Source organism: Fusarium oxysporum, chromosome II (assembly GCF_013085055.1).
Source record: "Fusarium oxysporum Fo47 chromosome II, complete sequence".
Lineage (NCBI taxonomy): Eukaryota > Fungi > Ascomycota > Sordariomycetes > Hypocreales > Nectriaceae > Fusarium > Fusarium oxysporum.
The window spans coordinates 3276689-3292905 of record NC_072841.1 but is presented as its reverse complement, the minus strand read 5'-3'; the positions used below and the strand labels follow the sequence as shown (position 1 = coordinate 3292905).

The following is a 16217-nucleotide window of genomic DNA, read 5'->3' as shown; positions in this document are numbered from 1 at the left end:
CGTCATTCCCTTCACAAGGCTGAGTACGAGCTGCATCTTAGATTTCTCAACACCAAAAGATCAATATTGTGATGGTATACCAGTAACAAAAAATGGATCTCGTCGGCCAACTTCGTGCTTCAATATTGGCACAAAACCTTCCTCATCCCTCAACTGCATTTCTCAACTCACTTATAACCACCCGCTCACCTCCACCACCACTTCCTTCTCTGTTAGCCACTGCCAAAGCTCGATTGCTGGCAGCGGATTTGACTAGCAGTACAATCATAAGCACAGGTTCTCTTCAGAGTTTCCCCTCTGATGCGGACTCTACAGAATCTAGTGAGAAGCGTGTCCCGAGACCTGTACATGTGCAAGTGCTCGATATCGAGAATCTTGCCTCGAGTCGCTGGGAACAGGTTGAAGAGATGGAGGCTGTGGCTAGGGGTGAGACAACTCGTGGAAGAGAAGTTGTTCGTGTTACAGCAGAAGACGATGATGAAGATGGCATTGATGGTCCAACCCAGCGACCCCCAGCTTCTCGGAATACAGCTGGCCCTAAACCAGCAGGAAAGAATGCGACGCATAGACTCGTCCTGCAGGATTGCAAAGGAACAAAACTCTTTGCCCTTGAACTACGACGTTTTGACAGTATCGGAGTTGGTAAGACTCAGATTGGAGAGAAGATCTTACTCAGGGCTGGGACGGTGATTGCCAGAGGAATGATCTTATTGGAGCCGGATAAGTGTGTTATGCTTGGCGGAAAGATTGAGGCCTGGCAGAAAACATGGGTCGATGGAAGATTGGCGAGATTGAAGGAGGGAATAAGGCAAAATGAAAGACAGGCATCGTGAAGGGCTAGTGGATTTAGATTTGATACCCCTTTTTCAACAACTTTGTACATACAGTCATACTATGCACGTACTTCCATGACGCTATGCTACATGTTGATTGTGTTCCAAACTATCCTCGTACAGATCTGCATTCGTTAAATGCCCTCAGTGGCAGCGGCCAGCGATGTCCAGCCACTCTGTTCCCAAGGCGCCAAGAACGCTGCTCGCTGAGCATCTCCAGCAGTAGATGTTCCAGCATATGCCTTTGCTAGATCCTGTGCTTCCAATAACCCCTTTGGAGGAATGCCCCTTGCTGCGACCTTGAGCGCCATCTGAGCCGCGTACTCATCGCCTGTAGATTGGGCCAGAGCAGACCAACCATGAGGTAGGTCAGGGTAGAGCATGATATCTGTCTGTACCTGTGTTCTCATATCCTCTTCCGTGCGTCCTTCTCCAAGCGTGGCTATGGCCCGTAGCACTTCACCAATGTGCGACTGCTCTGAGGCTGTTACCTTGTGATTGGTGCGAAGACCGTTAAGTTCTTCGACAACTGCTTCCAAAGAATCCTCGTCATTGTCCAACAAAGCCACCACACCAAGAAGAAGAACTGACTGTACGTGTTCGGGATGTTTTTCGATCACCTCAAACAGTGCTTCACGAGCTCTCTCTCGAGACGACTCGGCTCCCTGAGCCCAAAGTACTTGAGCCAACAAGCATACAGCATCGGGGTTGCCATCAGACTCCTCCAGAGCAGACTCAAAATACGTGATCGCTTCATCGAACTGGTTGTTGTAGTACTGTGCCAATCCTACAGTGAGATGTGCAGACAAGCGAGCTCTCTTGCGTTGTTCACTTGAGAGCTCGTTCTCTGCCTCCTCGCTGCTCAAGCCTAGTGCTAGCTCGCCACACTCAACTGCCTTCTCGTATGAACCAGAAGCGAGGTATGCTCGTGCTAGATCCGTTTTGGCCAGAGCAAACTTGGCGAGACTTTGAGGGGATTCGGTGCTTTCGTAATCGGCCTCAACGCTCGAGGAGATCTTTTCTAGTGCATCAACAGCACGGCTGCTCTCTCTGGTACGCTCTTGAAATAGTGTCGTCAAGTGACCAAATGCCAGGTCATCAGATTTGAGGCTTTGATATTGATTGAGAGCGAAGAGTGGTTGAATGAGCGATTCAACGTTAATTTCATTGGGAGGCGATGAAAGAATATGATCGAAGAGGGAGCTTGAGTAGTGACGCCTGGTAGGTACTGAAGATGCATCTGCAATCTCCATTGCATGGGTGAATAGTCCTCGGGCTTCTTTGGCATCACCATGAAGAAGAGCCACAAATCCTTGTCCTAGCCAAGCGTGTGCATAGTCAGGGTCAGTTGACTGGGCCCTCGTGAAGATCTCGTTAGCCAGCTCAACATCTCCGGACAAAAGGGCGAGAGTTCCCAAATTCGTCCAGGCCGCAGGGCTTCTCTCGTTTAGGTACAAACTTCGGGCGAAAGCATGCTGTGCTACTGCAGGGTTGATCTCGCTGGTTACTACACCAAGGGCATTCCAAAACTCCGAATTTCCAGCTTCTAACTCGATAGCACGCTTGAATGACCTCACCGCAGCTTTGACGTAGCTGCTGGACTTCTTCCTGATCTCAGATGGCAGGCAAATATGCGCGCGATGTTCTGCCCATCCCAAATTGTAATAAGCCACGGCTTGCGCGTGGCGATCATTAGACGAAATGTGAACACCTTGCTTGTGGCACAAAATCGTAGCGTGGATACATCGGGTGAGATCAACCCCAGGCTGCTCATCATCTGCATACAAGCCCTTTGCGAAGACCACATCAGTGCCAACCTTGTCAACACTGGCGAAAATCTCATAAGCGTCCTGTGAGCCCTTCTTGAGAAGCTCACTAATGGATTCGCAGGGCAAATCACGCGTGCGACTCTGAACAGAAGAGAAGACAGAGCATGCATCAGCTATGGCTTTCCAGAAGTTGAAAGTCTCAAGAACACTGCCTTCGGTTGTCTTTGCATACTCAATGGTCTCGGTTGCAAGCTGGACTGCTTTTCCGAATAATCCTTTCTCGACAGATGAAAGGGCGTTGTCGACTGTTGTTTGGAGCAAGGCGATAATAACACCCTCCTCCCCAGGGTGCGTCTCAATGACGGACCTGTAGAGAGCGATAGATTCGTCATACTCGCCCAGTTCACGCTTAATGTTAGCAAGCATATACTTGGTAAACCAGGTGTCTCCAGAAATATCTGCTTCAGTTTCTTCCTCCAGCCTTTGTGCATTCAGAATAGCCTTAGTGGCAGCGATGTGCCGACCGGAACTGTGGTAGCTCTCCCCGAGACCGACCCAGGAATGGTAATCTTCGGGGCTAATACGAAGCGCTGCTTGGAAAGACACAATAGCCTTATGGAAGTCTTGCTTATTGAGCTCAGCCACGCCGAGTGCAGCAAATGGCCAGCTAATGCCCTTCCTCTTAGATCCTGGTGGCGGCTTTACCTTGCCAGAGTCAACAACTCGGCGGGCGACGAGCTCGACTCTATCCCAGTCTCCGTCGTCCGCAAAAGAGCGTGCAAGTCTTTCGGCTGCAACCACTTCGGCATGAGACAGCTCCAGTGCTTTCTGGAAGCAACGTCGCGATCTGCCTTTATCCTTCGCATAGTCGGCATAGTATGTTCCTAGGTGCGTGTATGTGGGTGCGTAATTGAGGTTATTGTTCAGGGCACTAAGCCAGTATGCGTACGCGGACTCTCCTTTTCGTTGTTTTCGTGCAGCCTTACTGGTATCGATGTTCCAGAGGCATACTCCCAGGCGATGCTGCGTCTCACCCAGCAACTCCTTTGATGCAGTGTCTTGTTTTTCCAGCGGCTCCAGACATTCGTGCAGTTCATCCTTTGCGGTTTGCCAATCTCCCTTGAGTGCTTTGACCCAGGCGGCCTCAGACTTTACCCTGATGTTTGTTTGATCACGTTCCAAAGCCCGAGTAAGATACTCGATAGCTTCATCGTACTCCTCTTCTTCCTCGTAAATCAGACCAACACCGATCAAGGCGGAAGTGGAGGTGTTATCCCGCTCCAGAACTTTGTCGAACAGCTCCTTCGCCTCTTTGTGATGTCTGGGGGACTGGTAATAGACTAGTGCTGTTCCGAGCGAAAGGTAATAAGAGTCTTCGGCATTTGCGAATGAAAGGCCTGTCTTCTTACGCTCCTGTGTTAATAGAGCCAATCCCTTGCGCATAAGCTCAACAGTACTCTCATACTCTCCAATGTGAAGAAGATATTGGCCAGTGAGTCGGTACGCGAGAATAGAATCAGCAGTAGTAATGCCTTCGGTTATCATGATGAGTCGATCCTCATCGGTCAAAGGAACCACAAGGGTAGGGACTCCACCATCGTCGTCGTCGGAACTTTCGTCTGACTCATTCAGGGCTGCCTTCGCCTTTTCTTGTGGCTTCTCCGGTGGGAATGGTGAGATTGGGCTTGTCAGGTAGCTTGTGATAACTTTGTAAAGATCACTGTCGGGAAAGAATGAACAGTAAGCTCGGAGGACATCCACGTCCCATTCTCGAATCTCCTTCTTGTCCTGCCACTCTATAGAAATATCCCAAGCAAGCTTATAAGGATATTTTATGGCAACCATGCCGTTGGCAAGATCGAGCACTTTCTGACGTTCAGCGTCCTTTTCAGCGCCCGTTGGAGCGACCAGGAGACGATCATAACAAAGCTGGAGAAGCTTTTCTTCATACTGCCGTCTCAAATCATCGTCATTTGTCCAGTTGATGAGTTGTCGATAAATGTGCTCAAGTTTACTCTGGCTGTAAACTTCCCGCTTGGCGTCAAGGGTGACCTCGGTGAGTTTAGCGCCCAGTTTGGTTCGTCGCTCTCCGATGAGAGTATTTATCCGGTGTTTCTCAGCCTTCTCTAAGATGTGCGCTATCGTCTCATATGTCTTTGCTGGGTGAGGGAACCGGCCCTCAAGGATAGGGTATAGAGGGCTTTCCGGGAGTTGGATCGAAAGTGCTTCAGCATATTGTGTCTCATCACCTTGAACTCTTGCAAAGTCAATAAATTTGTCCACAACATCTTGACATTTGTACATATCATCAGCATCTCGATGAATCTGCGCCAGATTAACGACTGCCTGGTGGTAATCTGCCAGCTTCTTGTTGCTTTGCTTCTCAAAGAGCTTGATCAAACCCTGCCATGCTTGTGCCTCCTGGGGACGAAGCCACGTCGCAGATCGATAAGTCTCCTGAGCTAGGTCAAGCCTGTCCTTCTTATCTAAGGCAAAGGCTAGGAAAATGTGACTGGAAAGGTTGTCAGCTTGAGCCGATCATGGCGGGGTACTGCAGCTCTTTGTTGCACATATTTGGTATTCTCACGCTTGGTAGTTCTTGGGATCCTTTTCCAGTAGCTCCTTTGCCTTGCTCACCGCATCGTCAAACTTTTGCTGGCGAATAGCATCGTTAATGGCCTTGAGGGCTGCCTTTGTCCCTGACATGATGGCTAGATTTCTGTTGTGTTGGAGGGTACCCCACCAAGCTTGTGGGAGCTCCCTTTGTTCTCTTAATGCTTAAAGCTGAAATTTGTGGCAGTCTTTCAGATATCTCAGCCAGCGAAATAATTCAATCGAGTGAGGTCGACAAGTCCAAAAGACAACGCTCAAAAGTACATCGAGTGGATGGATCATACACTCATTAGCCAGGCTATTGCAGGTGGAATTGCTCTGTGGATGAATTATGTCATTCGAAGCTCACTGATAGCCGAAGATGTCCCGCCTACGTCTCGGGTCCCACCTCACCAACCTACCTTAGCACTATCTGTAGAGTACCTTAGATATATGAGTAAGGTATGTTGCCTTTCTTGTCGAGCTTTCATCTATCTTAATGGTTCCTGTTCAATATTCAATAGTTGGTATAGATTACAACTTCGCGATATCCCCACATGGTCTCATACAATCTTCAGGAGCAAGGTTCAAACATATTCGAAAATAGTATTAAATCACGAGCTATAACAATTTCACATTCGCAGAAATATTTCAACGACACTTCAATAAGTTGAACAGTCCGTTGGTACTTACAACTATAAATAGATCCTAGTAGAAATATCAAGTGGGAATGTGAGGAGTTGCTTTTATTGATAATCCTAACCTGATGGCTGATATAGGGTAGCATGAGCTAAGGTAAAGTCCACAAGAAAGGATACTCCCCCATCAAATTTCCGTCCATAATGCGATAGAGCTCTGCGAGAGCAGTAACAGGGCAGTCATCTCCGCCTCTATATGGCACACCGTCATCATCAACTGCCTCTGGGTAGGGCTCCGCAGGATAGTCCCATTTTGGATCGATCATCCTCACAAAGACTCTGGCAAGACGAGGCTCATCCCTTTCAATGTCGAGGCAGAAGGAAAAAGTGGCCAATCTGCTGATTGTTTGTTCATCAAGAAGGATGCATGCTGAGAACCTGCTTGTACCAATTCCTCTGAACATGAGGTCGTCTTCAAGTACCCCGAGACTTCTGAGATGAGCACGGAATTCCTCTCTTACTCGATCTTCTGACGCATTCTCTAGAGCCTCTTTGTCTTCAATGACTTCAAGCTTGAATCTTTTAGTTGCTTCCTCACTATAAAGAGATGGTGACATTAGCCTTAAGCTTCTGAGTGTGGCCTGAACCAGGTTCTCCAGGGCTTGGTTGAGTTTTTGGCACGCCAGATTGGAATAAGATGTGACAAAGACGAAATAACCCCATGTTGGATCCGTGGCTGCCTGTCCGAGTGGTCCTCGTGTCTTATTTTGATGTGCCTCTACGGCGGAGAGAAGCTTGCGCACATCGTCAGACCTCTTTTTGTAGCCTAACCAGTCTTCATTGCCACGGATCCACCGATTGAAGGGCCTCTCTCTTTCAAACACTTGACTATCAAATTCAGGTTCATCACTGTAATCTGAGGGCCGGATATCCAGGTCTACATCGCTGAGATATCGGGATGTTTTCTGAATGGCTGGATCAGCACCAGGACCGAATGAGCGGATGTTAAAAGAGCGCTTGTCAGGGACAGGGCGAGTTTCGAGAGAAGGATCTCGTGGTGGAAAATCTGGTATAGAAAACGATTCTTCTTGAGAGTCCATATTGTGCGGGAAATAGAGGTTGTGAGATATGGGTGTGAGGGTAGTGGGAGGAAAGGCGATAATTATTGTGGATAAACAAAGAGTGTCATGTCAACTGGGTATAAATACCGATCTCAACAGTGCCATCCACAATGCTTATTTCATTACTAAAACACGGCCTTGTGAATCTGCCAAATCAAATCGTATATGACACGGCGCTTGGGTAATCATTAATGTATAGCAACATGGCTCGTTAGGCAGAAGCCCAGGCAGTCAGTGCTTTATGGCAAACCAATGAGAAGCCAGCGTAATTCATATACAACCAACAACTTACACAGATCCTTGGACAAAAAACCAGGTGCATAAATATAAACTTCGCTTACAGGTCTTAGGCCGTTATTTTAAGGTACTCACTATTGATTCGACAGGCATGTAATGTTGAGCCACTGTAGTGTGGGTGACACGAAAGAGGGAGTATATCAGTTCGCGACATCTTCATGCTAGACTCTATGATACTGCGGCAACTGTAATTTGATACTGAGTTGCGCTGTCATAGAGCGTCGAATTTTATAGTCATTAGACATTATTTTGCGATTTACTTGTCACCCTCTTCATGCCGTTCATTGGGTACAAAAGTAAATCTAGGTGTTGCATCAAAATTTTGTGATACAGTCGGATTACTCAAGTTGAGCTTTCAGTGAACAATCCAAAAGTCAGTTGCTAGATATAGAAGTCTGACGTTTAGTGAGTGTTGGGCCAAAGTAAGGTTTGTTAAGCTTTCATCTGAATCACGAGCTGCCCTACACGTGCACACATAACCTTCTTTCGACGTCGCTTCGAACAGGTAACTCTGTAACATGGCTGTACACTCTCTCTACCACAGCCTAGCCGATCCACCGACATGGACTCATTGTACGAGGATGTCTTCGAGTCTTATGGCTGTGAATCCGAATCCGAAACCGAGCGTTTCAAAGAAACCCTTGATTCTTCCTGCACTCCAGTAAAAAGACAATGTGCGAAATGCCGGAAACTCGGCAGGCGCTGTTTTCGGTGCCGTTTGAAGCTTGCATTAGGGGAAGAGTCTGAGGAACCTACCAAGTCAGCACTTGAACTTGCTGTTGCTTCTCAAGCTTCTCCAAGAAACGACGAATCTGAAGATACTATCCTGGAGCCTATCCCCAAGCCTTCGAAACAATAAGATCACAAAAGAATGCACAGAATGGAGAAACTCCGAGCGCAATCCCATGGTGGTCTAATTCAAAATCTCAACTACATGATTACCCACAGACTGCCCCCAAATATAGAACCGCGAGTTTTCATACATCTTCCCATGAGACACACTTTTACGATGGTGCAACAACGAGAAACACCCGTCACTACGAAAGCAATATTTCATTCAGCGGTATCAGCACCCAGTCTAGGGTGAATGATGTCAACCCCAAACCAACTTGCTACTTACATAACCATCCTTGTTCTCAGTGGAAGGCTCTAGCTCCTGAACCTGCATCCTATCATCGATCGGACGCCGAGATTGAGGTAGTCAAGATAAACAGAAGCTGGCACCTCTTTTCGACAAAGTGCCACGTTAAGAGAAACGAGAACGGCGGTGTTACGCACAGTCATGAACACCGACATGGGGCAGAGCCTTTCAAGGAACTCCCTCATTGCAAAGGTTGCAGGTCCCTAGAGGAGAAAACATCCAACATTCCTGAGCATGTCAAGTTTTACAATGCCACGATAACCTTTATAGAAAGGTTCCCTTGGCGAGGGTATACTCATGCGTTCTGGGTTGCGCTGGCGGAAACACCACCCTCCATGCCGGGTTCAGTGATTCGCAGCACCATTCAATATAAGGTATCATGCACGGTGTATCGCGATCAGCTATATGGACCGGGAAGGCTTGTTAATTCGGTCTGGAAGCCTGATGAGCCCGTGATACCACTGGAGTCATTTTGCTCTAGCATATAAGATTTTGGCAGATCAGCCGTACACTGGGTGCAAGAAAGGATCACTGGTGTGAAGCATTCGGATGAGATCGACTAGCGGAGATCTCTATAGTATCACACAGAACTTCTTGTTGTGCCATTGAAGAGGTGGACTGAGACACTGGCAAACCCATAAGGAGAATAGCTTGCATGTGAATACCACCAACATGCACCACCAAGACCGACAACCGAGTCGCCACAGGGCCCGCACACACCTTATCTTGTATACGAAAATGGAAGTGGAACTTCCATGGGGTTTTCGCATTCGAAGCTGGTTTTCGGAAAGGAAGTCATATCGTTGGTTGGGGGCGGATATTTCGGAAAGGAGGCACTTAGCATAAATGGCTCGTATGTCATGGCGGACATAACCGATTTGGAGTAAATTGGGGGCCGGCCGTGTGATCGAATGTGTATATATACCCAAAAATTTCTCTGATTAGGGTGGTTTGTCTCTTCAACATTCTAATATCACGGGAAAGCAGAGCCAATATTCTTTGATACATAGTTAACATATTTTGACTGACACTTTCACGACGAGCCTCAATATCTATTCGAAAATAACATCACGACAGGGATTTCTGAAACAGCATTATTAGGCCAATTCACGAAATGATCCGGTGTGACAACAGAGCGGTCAAGATCCAGTTTGTTCATCATCTTCCATTCTATCTTTGTTATCACTCAGGCTGCCGACTTATTTCTACCGGCCAATCCAACCAACCTATCAAGTCCGTACTTAACAAACCTCTTATCGTTTCGAGCAGATGTGTTGCCCATCCTTCCATAAACCATGACCTTTTCATTGTCCTGAACAAAGGGACATAATACGCCATCAAAAGCAGAGCCTGAGGTGCCTTTCGCTGAAGACACCCGACAAACAGATCTTGCATGCGGTACAGCCAGCCAAACACAAACTTGTTCATCATTGGGACTTGGACAAGTCCCTCGGTGTTGCCAAAGTTGGCCTCGTACACATCGCACAAGCTTTTGTGAACCCTCAGGTACAGAGCAGTATCTGGGTTCTCATGAGATGCTATCCATAGTCGAAGCTTCTCAAGTGGCCCAACCCAATCAATGTACGAGAACCCCATAACCAGAAAATCGGGTCTTGTATCTTCCATCTCTGAATTTGTGCCACCGCCGCCGAGAGGAGCCATGAGGCCCGTAAAGAGCGTTGCTGGTTCGATGCTCTGTCGGATCAACCGGACTCCATGAATCACGGGAAGCCATCTTTGCGAGATTCCCTCGCCAATAACACACACAAGAAGGTCGTCGGGACCTGTCGGGCCAGCTGCAAAGGTGCAATAGCAGACGAGCACCGCTGCGACATAGAGAGCGCCACAATTTGCTTCGTTGAGGTTCGTTAATGTCCTGTTCATTTCATAAATACCGAGCTCCGCATGATGCGCCGCAAGAGCGAGGCTTTGAGAATGCCGTTCAGTCCCTTTTGGTTCTTGGTATACCAGATGATACCCTGCCAGAGCATACATCATATGAAGGACGAAATGGTAGGAAAGGCCGATCTGGGGGACATTTCGCGCCCAGAACGATGCGATATCATCGACAGGGTCATCAGCATCGTGTAAGGTCCTTGACGTATTGGCCATGAAGTGGAAGAGTAACTCGGCGTCAGCAATATTCAAGGAACATATCTGCGAGTTTGATATGGTTGAAGAGGAAACTGGCGTAGCTGACGTGGAAGACGGTGATGTTGTCGTCCTGTCTGATGCTGGCGGGGGAGGAGGTGGGGGTCGCGTGAGTGCAGCCCAGTCCTTGCGTGGCCTTCCAGGACCACGTCGCGGTGTCGTGGCAGGTTCTGCTAAAACTGAGAGTATCTCCGGGGGAGAAGTGTGCGGCGCTGAGTCGTCACTGGAAGGTGGTTGTGGTGCGAAATCGCAGGGTATGCCAAAGCGCACGCAGTTGGCACAAGCTGGCTTCACCTCGTCACACTGGGGTCTTGTCAGCTCTGATCTGGGACATTCGGAGACTATTTTCTGAGGACTCACCTTTACTTTTCTCCTTTTGCAGTTGAAGCATCCGTTTCTCGATTTACGGTGCGGTCTTCTGGCAAGCTTGGAGACCCGCGCAGAGGAGATGCTCTCTGGACCATTTGGCTGAGGCGTCGTTGACTTGCGCATGCTATCTATGTGACGGTGCAGTGTCTGTGAATATTATATAGAGAATGGCCAGATCATCCAGAAAGCCTCAGCGGCTATAGAAGTACGTAACGAACCACGAACAGGAAACACCAACTCTAAGTGCTTTTGCTTTCAGGCGTCGTCATGGGCTTCAAGGCCCTTCCCGAGGTCACCGGGCGATGTCTCCGTATCTGCAGACGGAAGCGCCGGACGGCTTCAGCTCTTGGACCGGGAGAGTCCAAAACACAAAAACGATGAAATTCGAGTCCGGTATTCAGAATCCGACAAGTCCCAACTCTTACCGGATCGCCGAATGTGATGTTCGTAGGGGTATTTGGAGTTGATGATATATTAGTCCAGCCACAACCGGAATAGCAGCAGTGCCGGCAAATGTGTGTGGGTCGGTGACAGATGATTTTAGAGTTGATATTCTCAACCCGAGAATAAAATCCGATGTGAAGCAAGGGTTCTCAGCTGTATGAGAGAGATTCTAGAACAAGGCAGGCTGTTGATTCACGTAAAATAACAAGAAAATGGGGGATTGGTTGGGCGAGGGGAGCAAAGTAAAGTAGGCAGCTCCAGCGGAGTTAACTAACGGCGACGGGTTTTCGCATTTGTAATTGCGTAAAATGTCCGATTTGCGAGGTCGTAAAGCTATGCCTGATTCGGTCAAAGGAATCGGGTTGTCGTTAGTATCTGACCAAGTTCTCACTCTTGAGTGCAAAACGTAAGAGGAGAGGATGAAGCTGACGAGATCATTTGGGGCAGTATAGGGAGTCTCACACACTCGCACACGCGGTTCGAACTATTTACGAGGTTCTGAGCTTCTATTCTTGTTGCACAACTATATTACCTAGGTAGAATTCGTGTTAGAACTTCCGAGGGGGGGCTTCGACGGACTCTCGGACAAGTTGCTTCGCTTACACGAGCAATAAGAGATCTAGCTGACTAAATTTGGCTGGGTGCGGCATTCGTTTTAGCGCCTAAATAAAGCCACCATCGGACCCATGGATGACGAATACGATTGATTGATTGATCTGCTCGGAACTTTTGGTCATTATTCACGTTTTATATCCGCATTTTCTTTAACTGACAGGGCATTCTCGGTTTCTTTTCTTCTCCCCAAGGTTTCGAGGGTGCTGCTTTTCAGTTTAATTGCAGTGGTCATGCATTTTTACTCACCTGTCCCCCACTATGCTCATGTTTCAGTATACGATCAATATACATTCCCATGACGCCTACAGAGACTTATCTTAACACGATCACTAATTCTTATCTAAAGTGGCTGGCTGATATTAGAGCGAATACGGATTCAAATCGGCTGATGTTCGGGTTGTTCATAAACTCCGGATAGTGGGGGACATGGAGGTGATGGTCTATGAGACTATGACCCTCATGACCTCGGAATCAAGAAGGATGAGACACCGAAAAATTGAAAGCCCTTGGATGCCATTCTAGCTTCTCTATACTCCTAGATATCGAAGAAATCGTCATTTATTCCAGCTCCTCCATGAAACACATTCCCCTCCGACCTATATCCCGCTGACTAACAAGGGCCCTCTTATCCCTGTTTGTCCCCAGGCGCATAGCCTTGAACGTCATCGTCAAGTGGTTGCCCCAGCTAACCAGACTTGGCCTATTTCCCAGTTTCCCCTTCAGCTCCGCATTCTTGCTCTCTCAACACCAGTGTAGCGGTCTAGAGAAGGGCAAATCATGTCGTCTTTTCGCCTGTTGATTGAAGATGGCCAGTTCCGTGATGGATACGGTCGACAAGTAGTCCTCCGTGGTATCAATCTCGCAGCCGATGCCAAACTCCCGAGCGAACCCGATCAACCATCTCACATTCCCACTGACTTCTTCGATGGCGATAATGTAACATTCCACCAGCGTCCTTTCCCCAAAGAAGATGCACGATCTCATTTTGCGCGCCTCAGACGATACGGCTTCAACACTATCCGCTACATCTTTACCTGGGAGGCACTCGAGGCCGCAGGACCTGGGAAATACGACGAAGACTTCATCCAACATACGATTGATATTCTGAGAATAGCAAAGGAGTATGGATTCTATATATTCATGGACCCTCACCAGGACGTTTGGTCTCGTTTCACTGGTGGTTCGGGAGCCCCGTTATGGACTATATATGCATGCGGCCTCAACCCTCAGAGCTTCGCCGCGACTGAAGCAGCAATTGTTCAGAATACATATCCCAACCCTGATGAGTTTCCAAAAATGATCTGGTCAACGAACTACTATCGACTTGCAGCTGGTACCATATTCACCATGTTTTTTGCTGGCAAAGACTTTGCTCCAAAGTGTATAATTGACGGTGTGAACATCCAGGATTATCTGCAGGACCATTTCATGAGAGCATGCGGTCAACTTGCCCAGCGAATTCACGAGGCAGGCGATCTGGAAGATGCCGTTGTCATTGGCTGGGAGAGCATGAACGAACCAAACAAGGGCATGACTGGCTATAAGGATCTTACTGTGATCCCTAAAGAGCATCCTTTGAAGAAGGGAACCTGCCCAACAATGTGGCAGACGTTATTGACTGGAATGGGACGAGCGTGTGAAGTTGATACCTGGGAGATGGGCGGCCTTGGCCCTTACAAGACTGGCACAAAATTGGTTGACCCCCATGGCGAGGTCGCATGGCTACCAGCAGACTATGACGATTCAAGATATGGTTGGAAGCGCGATCCTGGCTGGAAGCTTGGCGAGTGTGTCTGGGCACAGCACGGAGTTTGGGACATGGAGACCGATACCCTCCTTCGCAAGGACTATTTTGCCAAAAACCCGAATACCGGTAAGGTCATCGATTATCCGCAATTCACCAATACCTATTTCATGGACTTCTGGCGGAAATATGTCAAAATTTGCCGTGCCGTCCATAAGGACTGCATTATGCTTATGCAGTTTCCTACACTCGAATTACCGCCCGAGATCAAAGGGACGGAAGACGAGGATCCTCGAATGGCGTTCACACCGCATTACTACGACGGTATCACACTCATGACAAAACACTGGAATAGCACGTGGAATGTTGATGTGGTCGGAGTCTTGAGAGGCAAGTACTGGCATCCAGCGCTGGCGATCAGGATCGGAGAGACGGCTATTCGAAACTGTCTCCGTGACCAGCTCGCAACACTGAGACAAGAGGGCCTTGACCGTATAGGAAAGCACCCCTGCGTGTTGTCAGAATTTGGTATTCCCTATGATATGGATGACAAGAAAGCCTACAAGACAGGCGACTATTCGAGCCAGTCGGCGGCAATGGACGCCAACTACTTTGCAGTTGAAGGATCTCAGATCGAAGGGCATTGCTTATGGACATACTGTGCGAGAAACGATCATCTAAGGGGAGACTTTTGGAATGGAGAGGATCTGTCCATCCTTTCGCTGGATGACAAACCACTTCCAGAATCCCCCGTTCCCGAATATTCGCAGTCGTCGCTGGATCTGGCGAGGACTGCGACCGTGGCAAACACGAAGAAGGATGTGGCTGATGATCGAAATGTTACACCCGACAACCTCAAACGGACACTCACCAATCCGTCGATCAGCTCCGCGCCCTCAGCCAAGGATCCTCAGCTAACCAACGCCCCTGGCTTCCGCGCAGCTGAGGCTTTCGTGCGCCCTACGCCGACGGTGGTATATGGTGACATTGTGTCCACCGGATTTGATTTGCGACAGTGCACATATCTTCTCAAGGTCAAGGCACCAAAAGCAGCACCAGATGAGTCGCCTACGATTGTGTATTTGCCTGAGTACCATTTCCCCAAAGAACAGTGCGAGGTGGCTGTGTCCTCAGGCAAGTGGGAGCTTAGCACAGATGACGAAGAGGGCACAACACTGCAGAAACTCAAGTGGTGGCACGCAGAGGGAGAGCAGAGCCTCAAGATCTCGGGTCTCGTGCGGAAGCACAACGTTCCTGTAGGATCCGAGGAGGATGCTGGCTATCTTGAGCAATGCCAGCAAGGCTACGGATTCAATTTTGGAAGCTGCAGTGTTATGTGAGCTGAGCCTTGTTTGAGACAAGGCGCGTATACGTCGCATCAAATTCAGTATATGGTAGATTGAGTTACGTCTGGCGAGCATGTTCTGGGACACGGCGTTTAAGGTTTAATATTGAAAGATACATCTGATTGGATACCTTGAAATGCGACTTGAAACCGTTTCTACCGGTGAATCGTGAACTTTGTCAGTCGGGTAGGTAATTTCTATACGAAGAGTACATGAAGTTAGGTTTTGGCCACGGAGGTTTTCCCAGTCAAGCCAATCTCCTCGGCCCGCTAATTGGATCGCGATATAAAAAGTTCTCCGGCTTACCGTTCTCAGTAGAGTACAATTCATGATACAGAATCTCGTGTTCAGTGTGACGCCACAGGAAAGGACTTTCAATTCGTAATTTTTCCATAGCCGAGGGGATGTCCGCTTGCGGGGAGTCCCAATGCTCTGGTAAGGGGGAATTGACTTCAAGGTGTCCCTAGTCAGGAACATTCTCGTATTCATGATACCAGGTTATCTGAGTTGCCATGGGTTATGATCCAGGGGTTCTGTGGACCTAGACAATGGAAAGAGGAAGATAATACATTAATAAACGGAGGGTTTAGAAAAGTCTGGCAGATGATGTTGAGTGTAGAGGTGAAAGTGAACAAAACATAGCGGTCCCATGACAACCATTCCGAAAATGACAATTCCAATGGAAGAAGTTGAAAATAGCACAGGCAGGAATTGTCAATTGGTGGCCCCCATTAACCGAGACTCGCGACATTTGAATGATGCCGATTTGCTGGAGATCCCCCTCCATTAGTGAAGCTAGCGCATGTCTTTTCACACTCTGCACACCATCTCAGCTGTCGCTAAGCGCCAGACGCCCTCGAGCTGAAAGCCTAACGTGAGAACATGGCGCAGTCAGGTTCGAAAGGTCTGCTTCCCTTCTACTGAGGGGAACGTGAGGAGAAAACAGAGTTTCCCTTTTAACGGCTCGGAATAAAGCTGATAGTCAAGCCGTAACTAGCTAAATCGAGCTATTCGAATACAGTACTGCATTAGTTTAGTGGTTTTACTATTCTTTGTTCGATCAATCAATATTGCACGTGTTGGTCTAACTTAGTCGTCAACTCCAGAACTTACTGCTCCTCACTCACTATCTCAACCGTCAGCTTCTCCCGTCTGCC

General features: G+C 48.3%; 4 protein-coding genes across 4 annotated transcripts; 2 read left to right on the top strand and 2 right to left on the bottom strand.

The window, feature by feature from the left end:
• Positions 1-23: 23 nt before the first annotated feature.
• On the top strand, positions 24-882 carry FOBCDRAFT_215324 (uncharacterized protein). The gene has a single exon (XM_031173916.3). It carries the CDS (start codon positions 93-95, stop codon positions 831-833), a length of 741 nt encoding a protein of 246 aa, XP_031050701.2. The 5' UTR covers positions 24-92; the 3' UTR covers positions 834-882.
• On the bottom strand, positions 883-6990 carry FOBCDRAFT_176999 (SKI complex subunit tetratricopeptide repeat protein SKI3). The gene is made up of 3 exons (XM_031173915.3): positions 6001-6990; positions 5190-5372; positions 883-5114 (listed from the first exon to the last, which is right to left on the bottom strand). The coding sequence occupies exons 1-3, from the start codon at positions 6930-6932 to the stop codon at positions 968-970; spliced, it is 5262 nt and encodes a 1753-aa protein (XP_031050700.3). The 5' UTR covers positions 6933-6990; the 3' UTR covers positions 883-967.
• A 2583-nt stretch (positions 6991-9573) lies between these two features.
• FOBCDRAFT_128223 (uncharacterized protein) lies at positions 9574-11034 on the bottom strand (the record flags this gene model as incomplete). The annotated part of the gene is made up of 2 exons (XM_059607834.1): positions 9574-10862; positions 10899-11034. 2 exons carry the CDS (start codon positions 11032-11034, stop codon positions 9574-9576), a joined length of 1425 nt encoding a protein of 474 aa, XP_059464180.1.
• A 1534-nt stretch (positions 11035-12568) lies between these two features.
• On the top strand, positions 12569-15086 carry FOBCDRAFT_16369 (hydrolase). Its single transcript, XM_031173912.3, has one exon. The coding sequence runs from the start codon at positions 12748-12750 to the stop codon at positions 15052-15054; it is 2307 nt and encodes a 768-aa protein (XP_031050697.2). The 5' UTR covers positions 12569-12747; the 3' UTR covers positions 15055-15086.
• The last annotated feature ends 1131 nt before the right edge of the window (positions 15087-16217 follow it).